The sequence below is a fragment of the Sinocyclocheilus anshuiensis genome, unplaced genomic scaffold (genome assembly GCF_001515605.1).
Source record: "Sinocyclocheilus anshuiensis isolate Anshui unplaced genomic scaffold, SAMN03320099.WGS_v1.1 scaffold246, whole genome shotgun sequence".
In the NCBI taxonomy this organism is placed as follows: domain Eukaryota; kingdom Metazoa; phylum Chordata; class Actinopteri; order Cypriniformes; family Cyprinidae; genus Sinocyclocheilus; species Sinocyclocheilus anshuiensis.
In genome coordinates, this window is record NW_015542356.1 from 1,112,112 (window position 1) to 1,138,028 (window position 25,917).

At 35.9% G+C, this 25,917-nt stretch overlaps 4 protein-coding genes across 8 annotated transcripts; 2 read left to right on the forward strand and 2 right to left on the reverse strand.

Moving 5' to 3' along the window:
* The first annotated feature begins 1,454 nt into the window (after positions 1-1,454).
* LOC107691732 (high affinity copper uptake protein 1-like) lies at positions 1,455-8,609 on the forward strand. Its single transcript, XM_016490526.1, is given in 6 exon segments — positions 1,455-1,710; positions 3,683-3,825; positions 4,101-4,173; positions 5,678-5,846; positions 7,306-7,451; positions 7,454-8,609. Coding segments are annotated over 5 exon segments (636 nt in total). The 5' UTR covers positions 1,455-1,710; positions 3,683-3,705; the 3' UTR covers positions 7,582-8,609.
* A 19-nt stretch (positions 8,610-8,628) lies between these two features.
* cdc26 (cell division cycle 26 homolog) lies at positions 8,629-11,787 on the reverse strand. Of its 3 annotated transcripts, none has more exons than XM_016490529.1 (3): positions 11,713-11,787; positions 11,147-11,252; positions 8,629-9,415 (listed from the first exon to the last, which is right to left on the reverse strand). In XM_016490529.1, the coding sequence occupies exons 2-3, from the start codon at positions 11,225-11,227 to the stop codon at positions 9,230-9,232; spliced, it is 267 nt and encodes an 88-aa protein (XP_016346015.1). In that variant the 5' UTR covers positions 11,228-11,252; positions 11,713-11,787; the 3' UTR covers positions 8,629-9,229. The 3 variants fall into 3 exon arrangements, with proteins under 3 accessions (XP_016346015.1, XP_016346014.1, XP_016346016.1); XM_016490528.1 differs by having other exon boundaries at positions 11,147-11,248; positions 11,713-11,771; XM_016490530.1 differs by having other exon boundaries at positions 11,147-11,271; positions 11,713-11,768.
* A 1,433-nt stretch (positions 11,788-13,220) lies between these two features.
* Positions 13,221-19,612, forward strand: LOC107691731 (U4/U6 small nuclear ribonucleoprotein Prp4-like). Of its 3 annotated transcripts, none has more exons than XM_016490523.1 (14): positions 13,221-13,389; positions 13,832-14,028; positions 15,348-15,534; positions 15,846-15,933; positions 16,027-16,106; positions 16,223-16,316; positions 16,414-16,508; positions 17,462-17,520; positions 17,636-17,759; positions 17,843-17,932; positions 18,071-18,193; positions 18,596-18,703; positions 18,808-18,926; positions 19,263-19,612. In XM_016490523.1, exons 2-14 carry the CDS (start codon positions 13,866-13,868, stop codon positions 19,454-19,456), a joined length of 1,524 nt encoding a protein of 507 aa, XP_016346009.1. In that variant the 5' UTR covers positions 13,221-13,389; positions 13,832-13,865; the 3' UTR covers positions 19,457-19,612. The 3 variants fall into 3 exon arrangements, with proteins under 3 accessions (XP_016346009.1, XP_016346010.1, XP_016346011.1); XM_016490524.1 differs by having other exon boundaries at positions 13,854-14,028; XM_016490525.1 differs by having other exon boundaries at positions 13,858-14,028.
* Positions 19,613-19,698: 86 nt separating this feature from the next.
* On the reverse strand, positions 19,699-23,504 carry LOC107691733 (RING finger protein 224-like). Its single transcript, XM_016490527.1, has 3 exons — positions 23,386-23,504; positions 21,772-21,982; positions 19,699-20,170 (listed from the first exon to the last, which is right to left on the reverse strand). Exons 1-3 carry the CDS (start codon positions 23,463-23,465, stop codon positions 19,889-19,891), a joined length of 573 nt encoding a protein of 190 aa, XP_016346013.1. The 5' UTR covers positions 23,466-23,504; the 3' UTR covers positions 19,699-19,888.
* Between the last annotated feature and the right edge of the window lie 2,413 nt (positions 23,505-25,917).

Consider the following 25,917-nt stretch of genomic DNA (forward strand, 5'->3'; position numbering starts at 1 on the left):
GCATCTCCCGTCCTCCCGATAGTTTTCAAACATGTAAAAAAAAAAAATCGGATGCTGTTGTTTAAATTCGTGGCGTATGTGCAGTTGAACGAGACGATTTGGCGATCCATCTGAAGTTGACCAATCAGAAGATGACAAAAACCATATAGTCTATAATAATTTAAGTTTAATTATACAGTTCTATTTTTTATTTGTTATTCCTGATGTGCCAAATTTGCCGTTCAGCTTTATGAATGAATATGCCTGTTGTATTTCCGGCAAAACGAGCAGAAATTCAGAAATGGCCTACTCCCTCGAGTTCTTTATGAAGAACAGAAAGTCCATGCTTTTCTCTGCTTTTCAGCCATTCTCTTTGCCATGTCCTTTGTCTTCCGTACGATTTTCGGATAAACTCAATCGTGACGTGGCAGAGCTCACGACGTTCCGACCTTCAGAATCGCACCGTGTACGCCCGCCTTTAATGTTAAGGCCGGGACACACCAAGCCGACGGTCGGGCTAGTTTGTTTGGTGTGTTCCACTCGTTGGCTCTCGTCGGGCTCACGTCGGCATGCTGATATAGACAGTTAATTCCATTTTAATGCTCTAAACTTTGTTTTCTCAATAAAACTGGTCTGTTATTAGAATCTAGTCAAAGGGTGGTTACTTTGAGGAAGATAAAATGCAAGATAGTTTTGACTTTACATTTTTAATGGGCACTATGTTATAGAAGCCCGTTTCCACCACTGAATAAAAAAATAAAACAAGGTAATTAATTATCTCACAATTCTGACTTTTTTTTATCGCAATTGCGAGTTTATATCTTGCAATTCTGACTTCTTTCTGTGTTATAAAGTCCAATTCCGAGGAAAAAATACTTTTCTTACAGTTGCGAGCTTATATCTCACAATTGCATGTTATAAAGTGCTGTCTCGCAATTCTGAGAAAAACAGTTCTGACTTTTTCTGACTTTTTTCTGTTTGTAATTTAGATTATGGAAGCCTGTTTGTGCCACTGAATGAAAAATAAGTAAAGTAATTGAGGTTTTTTTTTTTACCTTACAATTCTCACAAAACTTTTTTTCTTGCAAGCTTATATTACTCAAGTCAAGTCAAGTCAAGTCACCTTTATTTATATAGCGCTTTTAACAATACAGATTGTGTCAAAGCAAAGTCTGAGAAAAAAATTGTGAGAACTCGCAATTGCAAGAAAAAAGTCACAATTATCTTTTTTTTTTTTCATTCAGTGGCAGAAAAGGTACTTCCATACTACATAATTACCTTACTTCCATTTGTGTTATTAAAATGATAATTTCATGGCTATTGTTCTAAAAGGTGGGAAGTAGTAACAATACAGAATTAGCAGTTTGTCCAAACTTTTGACTGGAGCTATATAGTGAGTGAAGAGAGGAGGTATTTTCAGGGTTTTGTGGGTGTGGCTAAAACCTTGTGATTGGATTAATGGCAGAAGAGGGAAATGAAAAGCAGATGAAAGGTCACAAGAGAAGTCAGTGCAGTACGACGAGCCTCACACTATATTCCGAACGCTGTTCCTGAACACTATCGCTACCGTGCTGCACATTACTCGCTATCTGCACCTGTTTGCCAAAAGATACTGTGAGAAGAAAAGCCTGACAGGAAATACTTGTACATTTTTGTAGTGCCAAACAGAAAAAAAAAACTCCCTTAAGAAACCAAGGAAGCCAACTGAGAGAGGTGACAGATTTTGCTTGGGTGAGTTGTTTCTGGGGAAATTCTTCATTGGATTACATTTTTTTTTTGTATTGTGTTCGACAGTCAGATTTGTTTTTATCAGATTGTTTAATGGCAGAAACAAGTGAATGCAACATTTAACAAACATTTAGTCATGTTTACAAGCCAGCCATGGTATCTCAAGTGTTAATGCCTTGGTACTAAATAATTACTGGATAATATAATATAGTATTTACATGGTAATTTAAAGAATACCGAGATACATGTCCAAAAAACTTTTTGTGACCATTTAACTAGGAATCTGAAGATGATATTGTTTTGTACATAAAAACGTATAACTTTTAACTAGTGTGTGCAGACTTGTAAGTTATAAGTGAGCAGTCACATGATGCGATTTACTTCTCGACAACAGTGCACATTGTCTGGACTGTGTATGAAGACAGGATACAAGCAGACATTTATTTTCTGAGTGTACTTTCTGACTTGATTTCAGCTTTCACTGTTCCTCAGTTGACCTGAATCTGAGCTAATTATGAGGAAAAGTTTCATTTTGTAAAACAGTAAGCAAGTGTCTGCTGTTTAGTCAAACCACAAAATGCTGACTACTGGTTACTGGTTAGTACAGATAGTAAAGATAATCACATTCATTAGTCTGGTGTGTGTCACATACAGTCATCTCTGATGTGTGTTTTATCCCCGAGGCTGTCCCAGACCTTTAGAAAAGCATGTTTGCTGCTTGATGGGGAAAGTAATTGTTTTATAGAGGGAACTATTTGATTATCTGGACGATGTTGTCGAGGTGAATAGCCTGGGGTTGTCGGAGCATTTGATTAGTGAAGGTCTCTTGTGTCTGTTTTTCCTTTGTTAGAATTTGAACTGAAAATAACCAGTGGCTTCATTTAATACTCGGAGACCTTGAGAAGTATCTGGTTACTTAAATAAATACAAAATATCAAATCAAGTGACATTTTTATTCTACTCAAATATAAGCACAAGTAAAATATTGTTATTAAAATGCTTTATATTACAAAAAAAAAAAAAACAATTAATGTGAATGCATACTTTCCAGAAAACAACATATTATGACACTCTCATGATTGATAGTTAATGTGATGAACTACACCGGTGGTTACTCTGCTAGAGAACTGACTTTTAAAGGGTTAGTTCACCCATTTACTCACTATTATGTCATTCCAAACCTATTAAACGTTTGTTCATCTTCGAAAATACAAATGATTTTTTTTTTTTTGTATTGAAACTTGAGAGATTTATGAAACCTAAACATAAAGACTTCCGTCCCTTGTGTAAAATGACCATGACTCTTCAGACATGGACTTGGATTAAACCACTTTTAATTCATAATGTTAAGATGTCGTTATGAACTTTTTGAAATGTCAACGTTTTGGTGGAATGGACTTTCAGTGGAGTTAGGGAAAGCTCTCAGGTTTCATTAAAAATATCTTTGGGTTTCGAAGATGAATTTCAGGTTTGAAAAACATGAGAATGAGTAAATGGTGACAGATTTTACTTTTTTTGGGGGAGGGGGGTAAATTAACCCTTTAATATATCCACTAAAATTCACTGCTACACCAGTTGATTAAAAGTCATTGCTCAGAAGATTGTAGTTATTTCTGAGAAAAAGGCATTTGTTTTCACTTTGTTAGCAGATACAACTTATAATGCAATGATATTCCGATATTTACAAGTCTTCAAATACTCTTTGGGGCTGCTGTAGGCTATTTCTGGCTGCTGCTTTTAACCTGCAGATCAGGATCTTACAGATTATCCTTGTATGGCACCTGCATAGTATCAAACTCCCATAGCTAAAAAGCTACTTTCAAGATCCAGAAACACTTGAAACGTTCAGCTATAGTATGTTCTGCTCCTTTCATTTAGCAGAATAGTATTCACTATACTGAAGAACTGTTCCTTTATTATTCTAGAGAACTGTCAAATGCATAACTTGAATGTTTGTACTCTGATCTCTCCCCAGCACCTCTGTGAAGTAAGATAAAGATGTCAAATCCACACAGTCACCATATGAACCCAACCATGCAGTCAGCTGTCTCGGACCATCATGGGGACCATATGACGTCCACCGACACAGGCAACGGGGATCACATGATGATGATGATGGTGAGACCACCAGGAGTTCATTAAGCCTGTGTGTCAGTATTTAGACAGTTCACTTGATAAAAATCCATCTTCGCATTAAACAAAGACGTGATCATGTTATCTGTTCATTTAAAGTTGTTGTTCAGTAGAAGCAAGACTACTGCTTCATTAACATACAGGTGCATGTCAATAAATTAGAATGTCGTGGAAAAGTTCATTTATTTCAGTAATTCAGAATTGTGTTATTCATTATGGGAAAACATAGGTTGAACACATTGATTCATTTATTCTTTCAGCAAATGACCTTCTACTTTGGCTACAAAAATGTGGAGCTGCTATTCGCTGGGCTGGTCATCAACACACCAGGAGGTAAGATGGTGTTTTTCTAATTTGGTGAAATTTTGCAAGGGCTGTTTTTAAACTAACATTGTGAAGTACATTGTATTGTACAAAAAGTGTTATATTTCTATCGTATGTAAATGTAATAATAAATGTCTTTACAGACACTAGTCTATGAAATCTGATTGATTTTCTTCTCTGATTCCATCCCCCCGCCAGATTCTGTGTTTTCTGTTTGAATTTTTCTGGATTCTTTGTTTTATGATTTATTAAAAATGTATTATCAACAGACAGTGGTAATCAAGTGAATGCATAATACTTTAACAAATTTACGTTTTTAAAATCAAATGAAAAACAAACCTTTTTTTTTTTTTTTTTGGCAAACAAAGTGCTGCACAAGAGAGGTTTACCATTTAAAGTTAAAATAAAAAAAATGGTGATATTCCTATTTAATAAACGGTACTATTATTATTGTTATTACTTTGTGAAGTACATTGTATTGTACAAAAAGTGATATATTTCTATCATATGTAAATGTAATAATAAATGTCTTTACAGACACTAGTCCATATCAGGATTTGATTTAGTGTACCGCTGTTTTTTTATTTTTTATTTATTTATCCAAATTTTGTCATTGACATTATACCTTATACTGTAAATTTCTTGTTTATGACTGGATTCTGCGATTCTGTCCTCATTTTCTGCAACACCGGAATCATAGGGCCCTACTAATAGGAGCAGCTTTTAAAGGAATAGTTAACCAAAAAATGAACACTCTCTCTTCTTTACTCACCCTCATGTCCTTCCAAACCTGTATGAATTACTTTCTTCTGTGGAACATAAAAGATATTTTGAGATTTATTTTTTAATATATCAAAAATAACATATGAAAGATATTTTTGCATCCATACATTGCAAGTCAGTGACCTCCAATATTCAGTTCCCAACATTCAAATTATCTATTTTTTTTTGTGTTTTTCAAATGTCATACAGGTTTAGAACGACACGATGACATTATTATTATATTTTTTTTTTTTGAGTGAATTATCCACTTCAAAGTCATTCACACTGGCAGCAATTTGCGGTGACGAAACAATAACATTATCCAGTCATATTAAATTCATTTCAAGGCAACCTTTCATGCAAATGAGCATTGACTTGATGCACTGACTGCCAATGCGAGTGTAAAGCAACATTGCCTTCCTCCAGTGAATCACTTTCAGTGTGAACCTAACGTTACAGAGGACCTGAAATTCGATATTGAACAAAACATGTCACTGGTTGTTCTTTTATTACACGTAAAACAGTGGCGTTCTTGTGAATAATGTCATAAGATCCATTTAAGGGCAAGTGTACTGGTTGCACAGGTTTTACTAGATTGTTCTAGTTTTGATAAGCTGATGCATCTGAATTATGAAAACAAAGCAGAATTTTTTTGCTACCAGGAAGTCCCGGTTACACTGGGGTAATAAGATAAAGCAGGTGACAATGTGAGGTTTCCTGGGTTTTAACCTCTCTTCATCCTCATCTCTAGAAATGGTAGGTGCGTGCATTGGTGTGTTCTTGCTGGCTGTGTTCTACGAAGGTCTGAAGATTGGCCGTGAGTTCCTATTGAGAAGGAATCAGGTGAACGTGCGTTACAACTCCATGCCTGTCCCAGGAGCTGATGGCACCGTGCTCATGGAGACACATAAAACAGTCGGGTCAGTGAATGGAGTACTCGTGTTTTCAGGATGCAATGCAAAACAATCAAAATTACCCCGTTTTCTTGGTGAACCTTCGTGGTCTTCTTGTGAATGATTCATCAGTACACGAGAATGTTTTTGTAATCTTTCATCAGCTTAAAGGAACTTTTCCTTTCAGCACTTATCAGGCCGTGTGTGCTATTCAGTTCTCTGTTATAACTTATGATATGGAAGGGCCACTTTGCACTCCACATGTTTCACGTGAACTACGTGACAAAATAAAAGTCAAATGGGTTGTGAAAGCAATTGCATGTTGACCTTAAAGTTATAAAGACTGAAATTGGTCCATAAATGTGACAATTAGCCCCACCCAACCGTTACTGTCCAAATTTAAAACGAGAACTGGAGTCATATTTATGGAAGCCCATTTCTGCCACATAAGAAAAAAAATCATGCTTTGATAAGACACAATTATGGCATAAGTTAAAGATAAAAGAAATCAAAATTATCAGATTAAAAAAAGTCAGAGTTATGACATACTAGGGCTGGACGATATGGCCAAAATTTATATCACGATATATTTCTTAATTTCGGTCGATACGGTATAATTCCGATATCAATATGAACACTATTAAAAAAGCCCTTATAAAAACGGCCAAGAACAGCCACAACAGATGTCTGTACCTACAAACTTATGAAAAATTAATTTGCCAACTCTATGAAACCTACTCCTATAAAACTATATAATATTTTAGGAAAAAAATGGCACAAATTGATATTGAATTATTGTCCAGCCCTATGACATACCAAGTCATAATTATAAAATAAAAAGTCAAAATTTACCTATTAAGTTATAAAATTAAAATTCATGAGATGAAAAAAGTCAACATTAAAGTCGAAATTATGGGACAAGTCATAATTATAATATAAACTTTAAAAAAATTACTTTTAATGTCATTATGGACTTTTATCTCATAAATTCTGACTTAACTCTTTATCTCATAATTATGTCATAATTTGGACTTATGTCATGATTAAGGATAATATAAAGAAATGTTGTTTGCAAAATGTAATAATTGGCCTTTATATTGTGTATATATTAGTACTAAAGTCAAATGAAATGATTCAGATATTATCTCTATTATTAGATGTATCAATTTGTCAATCAGTTTTTTTCTTTTTGAAGCACCACATTGCTCCTCTCTGTTTGAAAACCCCGGGGTTTGCAAACCTCTAGCTCTGATTGAAAACATTTTCTTTCATCACCGCTTTTTAAATGAGCTCCGTGAAAACAGGCAAACATAAATCAACATTAAGCCTGTTTACACTGATCTGATCATCTCCTGTATGCAGTCACTGCCACACGAGTGACCCCCGAGAGGTAAACATGCATTCCCCAGGTTGTGTCTTCACACTGATGACCTGCCATTTATAATCCTGTACTAAGCTAAACCCCTGCTTCTGTTCTCTCCTCCAGCCAGCGAATGCTGAGTCTCGCGCACTTATTCCAGACGCTTCTTCACATCATCCAAGTGGTGGTCAGTTACTTCCTCATGCTGGTGTTCATGACATACAACGGCTACCTGTGCATCGCTGTGGCGGCGGGCGCCGGCCTCGGCTACTTCCTGTTCAGCTGGAAGAAGGCAGTAGTGGTAGATATTACAGAACACTGTCATTAACCTCTCTTGTGTATAACCTCAAAAAAAACACCCACTTCACAATCCCAACATGCACCGCAACTCTATATGTGTAGAGCACTCTATGATTTCTTTAATCTTGGTAAATATCAGCCAAGTGGCTCTATTCATTTTAAAGCTCGAATTTGATTCGTTTTTTACAAATTAGCCCCATATTTCATATCCCAACAACCGTCTATCATCACCATCCTAATAATAGCATAAGTGTGCACAGCCTAGCAGTCTACCTCCATAGTACTGATGGTCACAACTGACATTATTTGTAACATCTCACGGATTCTTATGTTTATGAAGGTGCCTCTGGGTGCGAAAGAGCCTTACTAAACCCTTTGCCTTAAATGAGGGAACACACACACATACACCCAAGAGGGCGAGCGTTGACTCTAAAAGCCAAAATGGATCTGGTGGACCCAATATACAAGCACTAGTGGTGGGAGGGTGATTTTTTTTCTTTTGAGGTTATGGCCAAGTGTTTCAAATCGCTGAAACCACCGTTAATAATCATTGACCATTGTTTAGACATAAACACTGGACTGAATGTTTGCACAAGAAAGAGAGGTTTTGAGACTCTTGAGTTTGAAGTCGAACTTTGCTCCCTTTGGAGTGCTTTTAAGTAAATACGGGGAGATTAGTGGAAAGTAAATTATATCTGATGCCAGTGTCACTGATTTCGTTTTATAATTTATATTTGTAACACTCAATTGTACTTGTTATCAATGTTTTCTGGCAATCTTTATGTGGATCCTTTTACGTTATGACATTTTTAAATGACAAATTGTGGCACATTTGTGATGTCGAGCAAATCATGAGCTGTTAAAAACATTAAGGTCATCACTCTGATAGTTACTGGGTCTCGGAATGTGAATTTTATGTGGAAATTGATGATAGTTATTCTCCTTAATTGAAAGGAGTGTGCCTTTTACATACAGGACCCAATAAAAGTGCCCAAAGAGTGTCTCAATTGCTCGTAAACACAAAGCTTTCTTACTGAGAAAATCGCAAAACCACATATATTTTGAACCAGTAAGCATGTGGGTTTTAGAAGAAAGCCTGTTTAAAAGTTTTTTTTTTTGTTCCTTTATAATTTTTTTCCTGTAATTTTCTTTTTTTTTTTTTAAAGCAGAAAAACTATTCTAAAAGAAAATATTCACATCGTGTTTTTGTAGAATTGTAGATCCGAGGTTCTGTTCTCCATCACAGGGGTTACTCAAAACGCAGATTTTGTTTCAAAAACAAAGTTTCGCATTGTCTTGAGTGGGGAAAAACTACAACTGTAGACTGAACCTCATTTCTAGTGCTGTGGCAGTGTTAAGATTTCTTAAGTCTGTTTACAGTTCAGTCAAGTCTGTAGAGTAATGTACTGTAATCATAAAGAAAATGATGAATAAATATTGTATGATTTCAAAGATATTCTTCTTGACCACCTCATTTATAAACCAACCCGTTTTGATGATCGGCTCACCTATGAAATGTTTCTCCTCGTCTTGTTCTTGTTGTATTTTCAGTAAAGCGAAAAGATACAATTTTCCACATCCAACGGACAAGACTGTATTTACTCAAGTAGAAAAATAGTCCTTTGTAATCAGTTATCACAAACACACAGTTAACCAAACCCAGAATGCTTTCAGTCTATTTCAGGTCAGGCATTATCAAATCATAATACATGTATGTGTGTGATGCAGATTCTCAAGACCTTGCAAATGGTCAAAACTGAAGGTTCCCAAAAAGTGACGGTAACGTGTTAGGCTTTGGGTGGGGTTTGTAACCGATTCGCTCGTGGATCATCTGCTCCCTGGTCTTCCCGTCCGTGCCGCCACCTGATGCGCCGCTCATCTCGCTGGATGTGGCGACACCAACTACATCCACCTCATCCCTCTGTTTCTTTCGACTCTGGACAGACATGGGTAAGAAACGTGGAGATTAAAACAAGATCAATCTTTACTTACACAAAACTATCTTTAAGTGTATGTTGTAGATCTTAGCACACAAATTTGCTTAAATATGCTATAGACAAATTGTCTTTTTCTGCTCAAACCCGATGCTATTTCAGAGTTTCACATGTGGCATTTTTTACACTGTATCATTACTGTTAGCTACTTCTAACTGGTTTAGGTGTTTGGCCTGCTTGACCATGCTGGCAGAACCTCAATGTACTCAAGATGGAAACTGGATGCCATTGTATAATTTGACAGGTATTTTGCTACCCATGAGTCTCAGTACCAGAAGGAATTGTAGGTGAGGGAGTGAATGTACAGCGCTCTCTTCCACCTTCAATAACCTTGAGCAAGGCACCAAATCACCAATTGCTCCCCGGGGCACCGCAGAAAAAATGGCTGCCCACTACTGCGGCTGTGTGTTCACGTGTGTATTTGGATGGGTTAAAGGGGTCATATGATGCTGCTAAAAAGAACATTATTTTGTGCATTTGGTGTAATGAAATGTGTTTATGCGGTTTAAGGTTCAAAAAACACATTATTTTCCACATACTGTACATTATTGTTTCTCCTCTATGCCCCGCCTTTCTGAAACGCATCGATTTTTACAAAGCTCATCGGTCTGAAAAGAGAGGTGTGCTGTGATTGGCCAGTTATCCAGTGCGTTGTGATTGGCCGAATACCTCAAGTGTGTGACGGAAATGTTACGCCCCTACCATACTGTGATGATGCCCTGTCCGGCCGGAGCGACGAGACAAAAACATTAAAACCCATTATAAACGAGGCATTTGTTGCATCCAGTGGGGACATAATTACGGATTATAATGACTTATACTGTCTTTCTACACGTTGCATTGCATACTGCTGAAATTAGTAGTTTTTGGCTGGTCATGTGATTACAACAAACACAATTTAAATACTATGTCCTATGCAGAATCCATCTTTTTCCTAACTAACCTACTGCATTTTAAATCATGAGAGGCACTTCTGGTTTGAGGAAGTTCCACTTAAAAAGACTGAAAGAAATCATTTCAAATCACAGTTTCTCTACAAATAATCCTTATCCGTGGATTGGAACAGTGCTGATCAGTCATCAGAAAATAGGGTCAAACAAGAAATCAAGGAAGTAGAGGGTAAAGAACAAATATAGCTAAATAAAAGAGAAATGCAAAAATGTTTATTTACCATAATTATCCAAAATCATGCGTGACCGTACGGCTGACATGTCTGTAAAGGACATCATATAGCATATATATTGCCATACGGCTATATATATTATACAGATGCTTAAATATATATATTTTTTATCTTTGTGGACCCTGAAGGTTATGAAATGTATCCAAGATACTAATAAAGTTAAAGGAATGTTTATTATTGGAAAATAACTCATGAAATAGGCTAGTTCTCTGAATTTAAATCAAGATTTACCATGGACTGACTAACAGCACAACCGTACGGTAGAGTTTTATATAAAACCAGGAGCTTGAGGCTATTTATTAGATGTCTACTAATAAGAATTTTAAGTTAAATAATTTTTTCATTAGCTCCTTTTAGGGGTGAAAAAGTTAAAGGGTTATTATCACTTGTTTCAATGTTCTTTTCTGGAAACTAATTTGTATAGAAAGCATCTCCTAAACATCCAGTCCTGTGAAGAAGTGAATTTACTGGAGGATCATCTGGACTGTACCTCCAGCTCTTTCTTGACACTTTCAAACTCCTCCGTGTCATCCAGCTTCAGCTCCAGGCGCGTGGGTTTCCTGCGCAGCATCTTCACATCCCCGGCCTCTCGCTGCCTGGAAGCCCGTTACACAGCTGATAAGAGAGTCACTTATTGTGGCTAAACCACTTAGCTATGTATACAGTTTTATTATACATCTGTGGGATAAACCCACGTTAATTATGCTGAACCCTTGTTCACATTTGTCTCGAGGAAATTACTATCAGAGCAGTCGCGCTGATGACTGCAATACCGACATCTGTATACATAACACATATATCAATATTTAAAGTTTATCATCGTTAAGTAATGCATATACCGTCAATTTAAAGACGGTTTTATCAAGTCCTGCTGCAGCAATATAACGTTATTGTTTAGCAGCTACATGCTAATTAGCTCACTAGCTTTGAACTCTCGAGTCTTAAACAGTCACAAATAGCAGGGTAATGATCTATGAATACTGTCGTTTATTTTATTCAACATGACAGATTAATATCAAACTGAAATATATAACTGTTTGACATCACGCCACTTACCGCAGTCACACGCTTTATCTCCATAGGAAGTTAGTTCGGAAGGGAATCATGGGAAATGTAGTTAAAGCGCATAGAAAATAAAAGAGAGGACAGAAATCAGTAATTCAGCAGAATATCTCACTTAGTAAATATGAAGCAAAAGCAGTAATTAAAGCATATACCACTAAGGAGTGGCAACATAAATGGGATACAGGAAATACAGGACGTCAACTTTATGAAATACAGCGAGAAGTAGGAGTCGTGAGAATAACTAAAAGAAGCACCAAAGAGGAAAATATTCTAACAAGATTAAGGGTTGGGCATACTATGCTGAATAAAACCTTAAAAATAATAAATAAACATCCAACAGGATTATGTGAGCACTGTGGAATGGAGGAATCAGTAGAACATGTTATTTGTGTTTGTCAAAAGTATACTAATGAACGAGAAACAATGAAGAATGAACTTAGAAAGATGGGAGTGGATAACCTAAAGCTTAAAAATATATTTACTTATGGACTAGAAAGTTTATTTTTGTATCTTAAGAGAACAGAGCTGATTAAGAGAATTTAGTGGGAAAAATCTTCTTGAGGTAAAGAAGTAAACATTTTTTTATTTTATTTAGTAATTTTTTTTTGTCCTCTTATGAAAGGGTAAACTCTGGTTCACACTCCAATACAGTAGGTGGCGATAATGCACCTTAACATGGGTGCTACCCGCCATAAAACCGAGGAGGAAGAAGTAATTCAGCAGCGCGATGATAGAATACACTGAAATAAAATGCTGACTTCTTTGAAGTGTTTTGTGTTTTATAATTTAATAATTTTTCTATTTATATTTAGATGAAAGGCCCACAGTAAAAGTAGTACAGTTCATTTAATAATTCGTTTTGGTCGAATTATAAAAAAAAAAATAAAAAAAAATCTTTAATGAATTTAATAAATAAACCCACCCTGAGAAATGAATAAATTAATAATGGTATAAATAATATGGTATAACCAGGTGGTCTCAATGTGACTTAAAATGATAAACCAAAACACGCATTAAAATAAGCCAAAACATCGAAAAATCAAGACTTTTTTTTATTTTAATTCATATTATATATATTAATATCTTGTATGAGCCTGGATATTTACTGTATCCTAATTCTAAAACGGTGAATTCTAGACCTGAAAAAGTCATGTGTGTTATTAAAGTCGTAAAAATCCACCATTAGTAAATTATGAACAACTGGGGGGAAAAATCATGGGGCCAAACTTCAAATATTGTTGTGGACAATGGGGGACCCAGTGAGGTTTAGAACCGCTGCTCCACAGAACACACGTCAGCGTAATAAGAAAAAGATTAAATTGATAATATTAAAGCACCGATTGGAGTAGACCAAGACAGTTAGTATTTCCACTGCGGTCTGACATTATTTCAACCGCTGGAGAGTAAAACAGGCGGATAGCTGCGCAAGATATACAGTAGGTGGCGGTAATACTCCTAAGGAGTGAACGGCCATTGAGCAAAAAGAAGAAGAAGAAGAACAGGCGGATATGACGACATACTGTGCGACGGGTAGACCGCGTCGTGTGGTCGTGTTTGAAGCTGTTTTTTTTTTACAGTCTATGGTTTGTAGATATTATACATTAGATTTCATATAAACAAACTTTGTTTTTAAAGGAAGCTATTTGTGCGTTTGTGAAAGTATAAAGGGTAAGTGAAGAGTTTGTTGAGCTGGTTGTGTTTATCTTTCATTAGCTTCTATTGGTTCAGGTAAAATTAGTTTCTGAACACCCTGCAAAAAGTAACGATACAGTAATATATCATGTGGTAGTAATATAATACTGAATGATTGGTGTATTCATAAAGAATGGTGCTTCAATGTAATTGATAGAATATTACAGTACTACCACAGTACTTGTGTTAGTTAAGGAGCACAAGTTATTCACCCGTCTGACACTGAATGGGGACCAGTATGTCCTGTCGTTTGTGTCTTCCAGCAATCACGTTTTTAATAGCGTTATTTGATAATATTTTATATATCATCAACCAAAGTAAAAGGTAGGTTGGCTAATAAAGTACGATGTAGAACTATCCATACATTATTTGTAAATAAGATACTGTGGTTTAAAATTATGCCTGTTTTTCATATCAGATACTCTGTGGTTGTTGGACAGATAGTTGAAAAGATGTCGGATGAAGACGAAGCTCCAGTTGTGAAAAAGGCCAGGATCTTCTATGGAAGCCTTGAAGAAAAGGAGAAGCAGCGTCTCAGCCGTGAAGGAATATCTACCGCTGCCAAAGATGCTGTTAAAGCTGGCATTGAGGCTGGACATATTAATATCTCCAGTGGTAAGTTTGATATTTCAAGATAGCAAATGTTATTATCTGAGCCCAAACTACAAACCACTAAATTCTTGAAATGTTTTCGAAGTGTTTTAACCCTAAGCCTACTGTAGCATATTTCATTGGAATTTCTAAAGCCTCTAAATTAACAAAATGATCAAAACTGTGCTGAAAATACTGTTACACAGAATCAATCTGCTATATGCCTTCTGTTGTCTGCTTAATAGTTTATACTTTCAAGCAAGTAAAAGGCTTTTTAGTGTGATTTTTTTTTTTTAATGTTCCCCTTTTTTATAAATTAAACAAAAGTAACTTTTATAATGTTAGTGATACTTCAAAATGAACACTTGCTGGACTGAAGAAATGTATTAGTTTTTAGAAAAATCATATTAAAATGTAAGAATCATATACAATCATTTTTATTTATTTAGTCATTTATTAGACGCTTTTATCCAAAGCGACTTACAAATGAGGGCAACAGAAGCAATCAATTGTAGTATTAAAACAACTAAAAAGAGATAGTTAACCAGAACTAAAAGCTAAAACTTTATAAATACTACCTATACACATTTTAAAAGTAAAGAAATTAAATAAAAATGACAAATGCATACAACAAAATTTCAAAACTTAACATTTAAATTCAAAACAAAAAAATAAAGCAAAAAAACAATTCAAAATATTAAAGAACAAAAGGTATAAGAGTATAATAATGATTCTAACATAACACTAAGCCAAACACCAAAGAAACAACTACATGTGTATGTACAACCATACACACATACATATACAGTGGTGTGAAAAAGTGTTGGCCCCCTTCCTGATTTCTTATTTTTTTGCATGTTTGTCATACTAATATACTTAATTTATACTTTAACACGTCTTACTCTGAGTCAGATATGATACATTGGGCTTTTGAGGAACATTTATTTATTTGTTTCTCATTTATTGTATTGCATTAAATTATATAAAAGCTAATCATAAAACTAAGCCCATAAAACTTAAATATCATCTTACTAAGACATAAGTGGGAGTTACCTTTTGTACCAAATTGCATATTTTTGCTCAGTTTGGGCCTATAAATAAAACGTTTTTTCTTCCTAAAACTTTAGCTCCATGTTTTCATTGTATCATATTATACAGGCCATAAAAACCTGATGTATCAAACAGGATACAAAACATAAAACTCATGCAAATAATTTTTCTTTTTTTTTCTTTTTTTTTATGTCAGCTTTTACAGGGTTAATCTGTGACTGTTTGTGACAGGAAATTATGTTTGTTTGCTCTTTAGCAATATTATTTGTTTCTTATTTCCCTCCTCTCCTCAGGTGAGTCGATGGAGATGGAGGAGCGTGTGAGTGAGCGACAGGCTGAAGTGCTGGCAGAGTTTGAGCGTAGAAAGCGAGCGAGACAAATCACGGTCTCTACTGATGATGTAGAGGTCAAGGCCTGCCTCCGAGCTCTTGGCGAGCCAATCACGCTGTTTGGGGAGGGGCCTGCAGAGAGACGAGAGAGGTGGGTGGGCAGATTTTTGTGACTATTGGTAAGCTTTGCAGCATATTCTGGACAAGAATATTTTTTGTATAAACCTTGAAACATTTTTTGCAGCATTATAAATATATATAGATATGACTCAGTTTTGATCAATTTAATTAATCCTTGCTCAATAATAAGTATTAATTTCTAAAACAAATACCAAACCATTGAAAGGTGGTGTACTTCTGCACATTGTGTTTGACATTACATAAACACCATATCTCAAATGACAGAATAAAACTAAATAATATATATCCAGTTTTAGTGGTTTCTGACTTTTTCCCTCACAGATTGAGGAACATTCTTTCAGTAGTTGGTCCCGATGCCTTGAAGAAATCAAAGAAAGAGGATGAAAAAGCAAAACGGACTCAAGATGAGGTAAGAACACCTGTTGTATCCTTATAGTTACAGTAGACTGTCATAGATTTGAATGACTAATGGAAGGTGATTGTCTGCATGTTTTCTGTGCAGTATCAGCAGACATGGTACCATGAAGGACCTTCATCTCTAAAAGAGGCGCGTATTTGGTTAGCCAAGTATTCCCTACCCAGGTAAACAGAGGACAGATATTATTTTCCTGTATCTAACAATCTAAATATAAAATGCAGCAAAATGTATGTATTGTATATTTTAAAAGCTAGTTTTGTGTTTTTGTTTGGTTCTCCAGAGCAGTGGAAAGGTTAGATGCTGCAAGGGCACAAAAAGAGATTCCAGAGTCTACGAGAACAGTTAAACAGCAAGAGCTTCACAAGACCCTACGGGTATGCCAAGAAAGTGGAAAAAGACACAGGCTTATGATGTGTTGTAATTTTCTTTCACTTTTAATGCTGTAAGTAATTATTATTGTGTTTTATTTAGAATGTGAATAACTTCTGCAGCCAAATTGGTGATGACCGTCCAATATCTCACTGCCAGTTTAGCCCCAACTCTGAGTTGCTTGTGACTGCATCGTGGTATGTTTTTTTTTATATTTAATTGTGTTATTTATTCATTAATTTTATATACGTCTTAAGAAGGTTATTTATATATGCTTTGTATGCCAGTGGGAATCATCAATTTTAGATTTCCAAACATAGCTTTCACAAATATTGTAACAATCCAGTGAGATTTCTGTATGAACAATGATTCCTACAACAGAAGGTATGGCCCGCACACACGTGAGCACTTTATAATTGAGACAGCCTTAATTAAATTACATGACGAGACAGAAGCAACTCAGAAATACATAGAAGAACTGTGGCTACTTCTCCAAGATGCTTAGAACAATCTACCTTTACCTAGGCACTTCCTGCAAAGTGAGGATGCTTTCAAAAGTAATATGCTTATCAGGAAACTTACATTAACTAATAAAATAAATATTTGGAGGGACCATTTTGCCTGTAAAATAGAAGTGATTTTCCTGATCCAGTTTAAGTTTTTTTTAATTTTAATTTTTATTTTTTTTATTTGCAGGCTGGTTGTTGGCCTTAATGTCTGTTGTAGGACTTGTTTGAACAAAAAAGTCTCTGGATTAATAAATTATTTACCAAAAAGATGTTTGGAAACAAAAAAATAATTTCTAAATAATATTTAAAAATGTTTGAGCATAGATTAAGAAGCATGTTTTAAAAGGCTTGTTATATTTGGTGTAAAAATATGTGTAAAATATTACTTTGTTGTAGGAGCGCTCACTCAGGGACTTTAGTAAGATTGTATCAGAAAAAGATTTTAGAATTTTTTTTTATCATATGTTAATTAAAAAAAATCTTGTATAATTTTAACTGCTGAATGTTTTTTGTTTGCTTGGTTTTTATTTTGTTTATGTAACTCTTGTATTAAGCCAGCATAGTTTTTGCCATGCAGATAGCCTTAGATGCTGACATGGAAATTAAAATAAATAACTACTACTATTACTGCTTTGTTGTAGGAGTGGCTTGTGTAAATTGTGGAAAGTCCCAGATTGTACACTTATACGCACATTAAGAGGTAAATATAACAAATATGTTCTGTAATGTTTATTCTTGAAGTTTTTTTGTTTTTTTTTTTTCATTCCTGTTTACAATACAACTTTTACCACTGAAGGTGAACTCTTCTTTCTCAGGTCACAATACCAACGTGGGAGCGATTAGCTTTCACCCTCAAGCCACACTCACACTTGAGGAGTCAGATGTCAATATGGCCTCCTGTGCTGTGGATGGATCTGTTAAGCTGTGGAGTTTAGACAGGTGTATATTATTAGTATTCATTAAAATTTCGGTCTCAATTTCTGAAGTAAAACATTGTAACATTTCCCTGTTCTTATCTGTAGTGATGAGCCTGTAGCAGACATTGAGGGGCACTCAATGAGGGTGGCTCGGGTGGCCTGGCATCCCTCTGGGCGGTTCCTAGGAACAACTTGGTATGAATGTTTTTTCTGTTTTATACATTTTTTTTAGAAGTAAATGCAAAACAATGGTATAAAGATTGGTGTTGGGATAAAACTTTTCTGTCATATATTTAACGGAGTTGTCTTTTCTTTTCTTTTTTTGCTCTTTAGCTATGATAACTCATGGCGACTTTGGGATCTTGAAGCCCAAGAAGAAATTCTGCATCAGGAGGGTCATAGTAAAGGTGTCCATGACCTGCACTTCCACCCAGATGGCTCTCTGGCAGGAACTGGGTAAGGGCCTCGCACTGAACCCAGAGGCACTCCACTTTTTTTGTAAAGGAACAAGCACAACACTCAAGTCTATACAGTTACTTTGATGCTCTTAGGAGTCCCAAGTATGTTTAGTGTAAGACCAGCCAAATAAAAAATTATCTTTAATCCATCATACATGGTTCCTAATCTTAACCCGGATTCCTCTGATTGCAGCATTGGTCCTGCAATATTCGCATTACCAGAGAACCACTTAGTCTTCCACTTTATTTTGTGATTGTTCATTCAATCTGCTGTTGATTGGTTGAATTATATTTTTATATAATTTTATTTGAATTATATTATATTTTTGATTAGTTGTTTGAAATGATTTATATTTGGCTTATTAAGCTTTCAGTTGTTGTGTTAATGTTATTCATACAGTGGTTTGGATGCATTTGCTCGTGTCTGGGACCTGCGGACTGGTCGTTGTATCATGTTCCTGGAAGGCCACCACAACGAGATTTATAGCATCAATTTCTCACCAAACGGGTAAGTAAAAGAAAGGGCATATGAATATTGAAAATATTTAGTAAGGCTGTTTACTGGTATTTGAGCTTTATTTGATAATTAACCCCTAAATCTTCCTTGTGCAGCTTTCACGTGGCAACAGGAAGTGGAGATAACACCTGTAAAGTGTGGGACCTTCGTCATAGAAGGTGTATGTACACAATTCCTGCCCATGAGAACCTTGTGTCTTCAGTCAAGTTCCAACGTAAGTAGTCAAGAGTCAAGTCAAGCGGACATTTATTATCAGTCATTGAGAGATTATTCATTCAAACATAGAAATACTAATCCTTTACTCACCCCTGTTCTCAGCAACCTCAGTAAGTTCCCAAAATAAAAAAGCACTGTGGACATTCAGCAAAATATGTGTGTTCCACAAAAGAAAAAGTCACATGGGTTTAGGGTGAACAAATATTTTATAGGATTTTCGTAGATCCATAGGTCTACTGACTGTCAAAGTGAATGAGTCATTCACCGCAACTGAACTTGCAAATTTGTGTTACATTTTTGCAGTGTCAATATTAACAGAGTCTCTTCCTTTTAGCTAACGATGGGCATTTTTTGCTGACTGGTGCATATGACAACACAGCCAAAGTGTGGACCCATCCTGGCTGGTCACCTCTGAAGACTCTGGCGGGTCATGAAGGGAAGGTCATGGGGCTTGACCTTTCACCTGATGGACAGCTCATTGCCACCTGCTCTTATGACCGAACCTTCAAACTCTGGATGGCGGAATGAGATTCTGTTTGTCTTGATGCATTTTCATTTTTAGTTTTTGTCCTACTGTCTTATATTTTTTTAAGTTTAGTTTTAAAGAGCTGTAAAACAACAAAGGAGATCTTTAAATTAGAAGCTGATTGACAGTTTGGTTCTATTAAAACAGATATACAATCAGATGTTCCCCACAGTTTGAATTGTTGTAACAAGCAACTCTTATTCTAGATTGTCTAAGATCTGAAATCCAATCTGTCCATTCTTGAATTGTCTCTCATGTCCATGTATCCTATTCCATTTTGATCACTGAGTTTTGCAGAATTTGACATTTACTGATCCACTGGGTATCCAAATAAAATGTATTTTATTGTCCCAGGTAATTCTGTAAAGGATACTGTGGTTTCCAGACAGTGGGATATCCACTGTAAAATGTTTTTGTACGTAATGTACGTGAATCTAACACCACCAGCAGCAGAGCAAGCAGTGTTTGCAACAAGGGCTTCTGTGGAAGCGATGCTCTGCCACTGCCACATTGGCCCATGCTGAGGGTGGCTGATCTGTGATTGGCTGCTTTATAAAGGAGGGCTTGGTCTCCAGCGGTGCTTTCTGGCTGTAGGTTCGCTGGTTTTCCACTTCAGCTTTAACACCCAGAAAAGCTGCCAGGTCTAGGTCTAGACCAGTGGCGCCCCCGCGAGGTAGAGGAGTGTTCTGCCGGCACTGTGGACAGGGGATCCACATCTAGGGGAAAAAGCAAGTCGGTTACAAACATCTGACCCTGCTCAGCTGAGGCGTGTGAAACTATCAACTATGAAAATTCAAATCACATGTTTATATACATCTTTATTCAATACAGATTGTTTCAAAACAATTTCACTGTAATAAACGAAAATAACAATGTTGCAAACTAATACAATTTAATTTTAGATTTATAGCAGTTCTGAAAAGATAATATTGTCATTTTCAGCTTAATTTAGTTTAGCAACAACAGTTTCATTGTTGCAATACATGTTCATTAGTTATGAATCAAAATCAGTTTAATTATACAGCAGCTCTACATAAGATCATTATTCAGCTCATGTCATTTCAGTGTTGATTTAGTTTAGTTCAATAATAGAGCAAAGTTCATTAAGTTACAAAACGAGCTTAATTTAGTTCCATTTTTAACCCAAGATTTCGCTTGATTAATCAATTCATTAAATATCTAATAATTAAAGTCAAGACACTACAGGTGAAATGGGTAAAAATAATAGCTTCCCCAGATGACTGATTATGTCACATGTCAGTTGTCTAATGATGTAATGTTTAAATATGCAAATGAGGCATTGCTTAATTAAGCTATTTGCATATATTCCCTGAACAGAAATCTGAAAATTCTGGCAGAAGCCATAAAAAAACACATTTTAATGTTCATAGGAAGAAAATGTTTAATATACATCAGATCAGGTGAATGATATATGAACAAACCCTCTTTTTTTTCTGCAAAAATAGTGATGCCCTGCGTCCCAATGAGCATACTATCCACCCTATCTGCCCTAAATAGTATTGAAAATGACTAATATCACATAGAATTTAGGATGGATAGTGCGCACACATTGGGACGCAGGCTTGGTTTTCAAACATGTTTATCAGGCTTCTCCATTGGTTCAGACAGGTAGTCCCGCCCTCAATCTCATGCCATTGGTTGATTACAAAAAGTCAACGCCCCTGAACAAAGAATGTCTGGTTGCAGCATTTTTGTTTTGCGTTCCCTTCTCTAAACAAAATAGCCTATATCTTAAAGGGCTGTGGTACAACTCTTTTAAGTTATGGAAGATGACAGCTTTTTGCAAAAATGCCCCTAAGAACATAAGTCATTTATTTAGGTAATGTCATAAAAATATATATTTTTTTAATTGTAACAATAAGAGGATAGGATTTCTGTTAATTTAGCAGACACTGTTGTGATGTTAACAAAAATCTAGTATTTGTAGTTAATATAACTGCTCATTATTATATTCATAAAGTTAAATGGAATGAAAAGGTGCTGATTTTTTAACAATTTAACATTTGGGAAAAAAATGATTTGGAAGCGATATCTGAAAGTAAAAACTTTCTAATCTCTTCAGGAAGTCAGGCGGCAATTGAACTTTTTAAAGTTAAAATAGGTGGATTTTTTTTTTGTTTTTTTTTTTTACATTGCAGTGATATAGGTTATCTGACTCCAATTTGTTAAAGCTAGAAGATTATTAGCAGTTTTTATCATGCAAACCACAATCTGGGTGAACATTGCTGTATTTGCACTTTGAAATAAACAGGTCAAGCAAAAATAGTGATATTAGTGATGATAGCTTGAATCCCACCTGCTCATTGATGAGGGTGTCCAGCCGCTTCAGACAGGCCTGGCAAAACGTGTGACCACAGTAGAGTTTGCGGGGGAGTCTCTCTCCCCGATTATACGCACTGTAGCAGATGATGCAGTCCAGTTTGAGGCTGTCTCTGGAGTTTTGTGCTCCAGCCTCCACGTCCCCTTCCACAGGAGCCTCAGACACAGGCCCATCCTCATCCGAGACCCTACAGAATGAGCTCAATATAATACAAACATCTCCGTGTGTTTGCCTGAGATGTTCAGTGCTGACTTTCTAATGGTTGATTATTTGTGCCCAACATAACTGACCTAAAATGTTCAGTACAGAGCCAGCAATAAAAATGTATTTGAACGATTACACTTATATAATGTTGCTGAAAATATCAAAGCAACTTCAAACAACCACTAAAAATGACTTTGAAACCAGCTGGTTAAAATTGCAAAAATGCCACAAAAGCTAAAACTAATTATTTACATTTTCCCCACAATATTTTACTCTTCCAGATACACAAGGTCAGCCCTTAAAGGGATAGTTCACCCAAAAATGAAAATGTGAGGTTTATCTGCTTATCCCCAGGGCATCCAAGATGTAGGTGACTTTGTTTCTTCAGTAGAACACAAACGAAGATTTTTAACTCAAACCGTTGCAGTCTGTCAGTCATATAATGGAAGTGAAATGGGAAGTCTGCGATCCGCCGTAAAGCAAGAAGAAGAAGACGACGACGAGTCACGTGCCAGCTGTTGAGAACGCGCTCAGGACAGTTCGGACATTGCGGTGAATCAGAGGTAAAAAAACGATATAAATACTGTTCAGTTTCTTGCACAGACCGATCGTTTCTTGTCTTTACACATCAATGTATCGTCACAAGCCGCAGGGTTTAATTTGGTTTTGTTTGAGTATGTTTTTTTGATTCTCAAAGCCGTGATTCCCATTCACTTCCATTATAAGACTGACAGACTGCAACGGTTTGTGTTAAAAATCTTCGTTTGTGTTCTACTGAACACCTACATCTTGGATGTCCTGGGGGTAAGCAGATAACCATCATATTTTCATTTTTGGGTGAACTATCCCTTTAAAGAGTGTGTAAGCCGAGCCGCATGTATCTGTTTACTATTAGTGGCCGGCAGCAATGAAATGTGTATACACAAGATGTAATAGTAAAAGATCTGTATACTGTGGGTTCTCAACCTCTAACAGTGTTCTTTTTATTCCAAACAAACAAACACAAAACATAACCATAAAACATACAATGTGCTCAATCAACTTATGTGAAATATTAGATGGAAAAAGTTTTATTTGCATGATTTGTCAAAGTAATTTCACTCTTTATACTGAGAGCAGGAACCATATGTTTATTTAATAGAATTAATCATTGCAAATATAATAAAATGATATTAAAATTGAATAAGAAACACATACATAATCTTAAGAAGAAATAATAAAATTATTTTAAAATGAATATAAAAGACATTTTTGAGAATAAATGATTTTTTTGTCATTCGTTGCATTTCATTTGAAATAAGCAAAAATTCAAATACGTTTTATTTTAATATCACATAAGCAATTTCCTGTAACTTCAAAAATGAATTTTCCATGCAGAGGGTCTACCTGTCCACTTCATCCTTGTGTCTATTCTGTGTGCCGTCGGTCTCTTGAGGTTCTGCCGTTCCACTTGCAGTTCCATCCATGTTTAATGTACCAAAAGTCCGACTTTTGTCAACATTTTACAGCCGACTGTCTTGGTTTCTCCATGCTTCACATCCTTTGTCAGATAATTTAACACTTGAGTGCACCCTCTGTTGCTTTCCCTGAAGTTGTCCTTGCAGTTCCCAGCAGCACGGGCTCCGTCTTTGTTGCCGTTTGCGGTCTCTCTCTCTCTCTCTCTCTCGCTCTCTCTCTCAACCAACCAACCACAACTGCCTCTCTGAAATGGAGGGCAAACAATGGTGTGCTTCCCCAGAGCCTTTAATATTTAAGTACCGCCTGTCGCTGTGGACCTGTGCCGTTACACACACACAATTGCACGTCTACCCTTTTGAAAAAAGAAAAACCATTGGTGCTTGTGGGAGGAGAGATGCATGTTGTTAAGCAGGTGTTTTAATATTTAGTCCAGAGTTGCACATTTCTGCATCTTCAAAACTCTTGGTATTAACTACTGTTATTTTCTCTTATAGTAATGATTTCATTCGGTCTTGCATATATTAAGGGAAAAGTTCTGAGAAAGTCCAATAGCGAAGGAAAGGGCCACAGACATAATGGTTTCTGAGAAGGTTTGGGTTTAGTTTTGAGGAAAAACATGAAATCAAAGACATCAGACATGCTTAGGGTGCAAGAAAGTAGAATGGGAGGAGGGCGTATCGCTTTACAGTCACAAAACAGGCCTGAAATTCAAGCCTAGTCACCCACAGACAGTCTGTCATCAACGTTTCCCTGACAAATTAGTTCTGAGACCTTCATCACCCCTATATAGCGCAGCTACAGGATGTTTGTATTGGCAGATATCTATTATTATTGACCAGGAGAAAGTGAAGTGGAAGGGGTACAGCTAAATTAGAGTCACATTAGATTTAATGCAGGTAACTGAGATCTGGTGACCCGATGTTGGGGGACTTTAGGGCGGTTTGAGCTGATTACCTGAGATGCCATGAATCACTCCAGAGTCCAGATCATCAGGAAAATGACACAACACAGCTGAGAACTGACACAAAAACACACAGTCCTGAGTCTTGTGACGTCAAAGGCAGCAGACTGGGAAAAACATTACAGTAAACCAGAGAATCCTGAAAGCATGCATCACTGTTTTTACAAATATATAAATCAGCACAACCATTTAATAAGAAATATTTCTTGCACACCAAATCAGCATATTTAGAATGATTTCTGAAGGGTCATGTGACACTGAAGACTGGAGTAATGATGCTTTGCCATCCCAGGAATAGATTTTAAAATATATTAAGCGGTTAAAAAACGGTTACTTTTAATTGTAATAATATTGCACAATATTACTTTCTTTTACTGTATTTTTTATCAAATAAATGGTGAACATAAGAGACTTCTTTCTAAAACTTAAAAAAAACTTCTGAATATGTTGCAAAAATGTTGTCGGCTATTCAGGGCTACTTCTGAATGTTCACCAATATGGAAAGATTTCTTTTTGGCAGCAGAATGGTATGGTTATTGCATACCAACGAACTATCTAAACCCTGACTCATTCGCTTGGCCAATACAATATTCAAGCTCTACTAAAATACACAACAAAACAACAGGTATGAAGGGCCGAGGGCTAGTAGACCCCCAAAAATTTACATTTAGTCATTTAGCAGACACTTTTATCCAAAGAGACTTACAAATGAGGACAATAGAAGCAATCAAAACCAACAAGAGAGCAATAATATCTCAACTCAACTCAATTTTATTTATAAAGCACTTTCAACACCACAAAGTGGAACCAAAGTGCTGTACATAAAAATAAAATATAAACAAGCATAAAACCAGAGACAGAAACCAATAAAAAACATTGCACACGACAGCAACCAAACAAAATGCTACAGAAAACAGGTGAGTTTTTAAGCGCACTTTGAAAGGCACCAAGTGTAGGAGATGATTTAACAGACAGTGGAAGTTCATTCCAAAGCCTGGGAGCTGCAAAAGAGAAAGCCTGATCACCTTTGCATTTTACGCCAGATCGAGGAACCATAAGGTTTAACTGATCATCTGACCGCAGAGACCAGATCTAAGTGCTGTGACAAGTCTCAGGTGGTCTAACACAGTACACATAGCAAGGTATTATTATTTTTAAAATAAATAAATAAAAAGAAAACAAGTAGATTGAATAGAAAAAGAATAGACAATGCTAGTGTTAGACGGGCCATTTAAAAAAAAGAAAAGAAAAGAAAACAAATCAAAAGAATAGAAAAAAGAAGGCTAGTTTTAAGAGGGTAATTTTTTTTATAATAAATAAAAATAAAACAAGTAGATAGAATTAGAAAAAGAAAAATTGTCATCATGTACTCACCATCATGTCGTTCCAATCCTGTATGACTTCCTAATGTGAAAAATATAAAAATAGATTTTTAAGAATGCTGGGAACCAAACAACATTAAAGCCCACTGGCTTCACACACACAGACATATGGGTAAA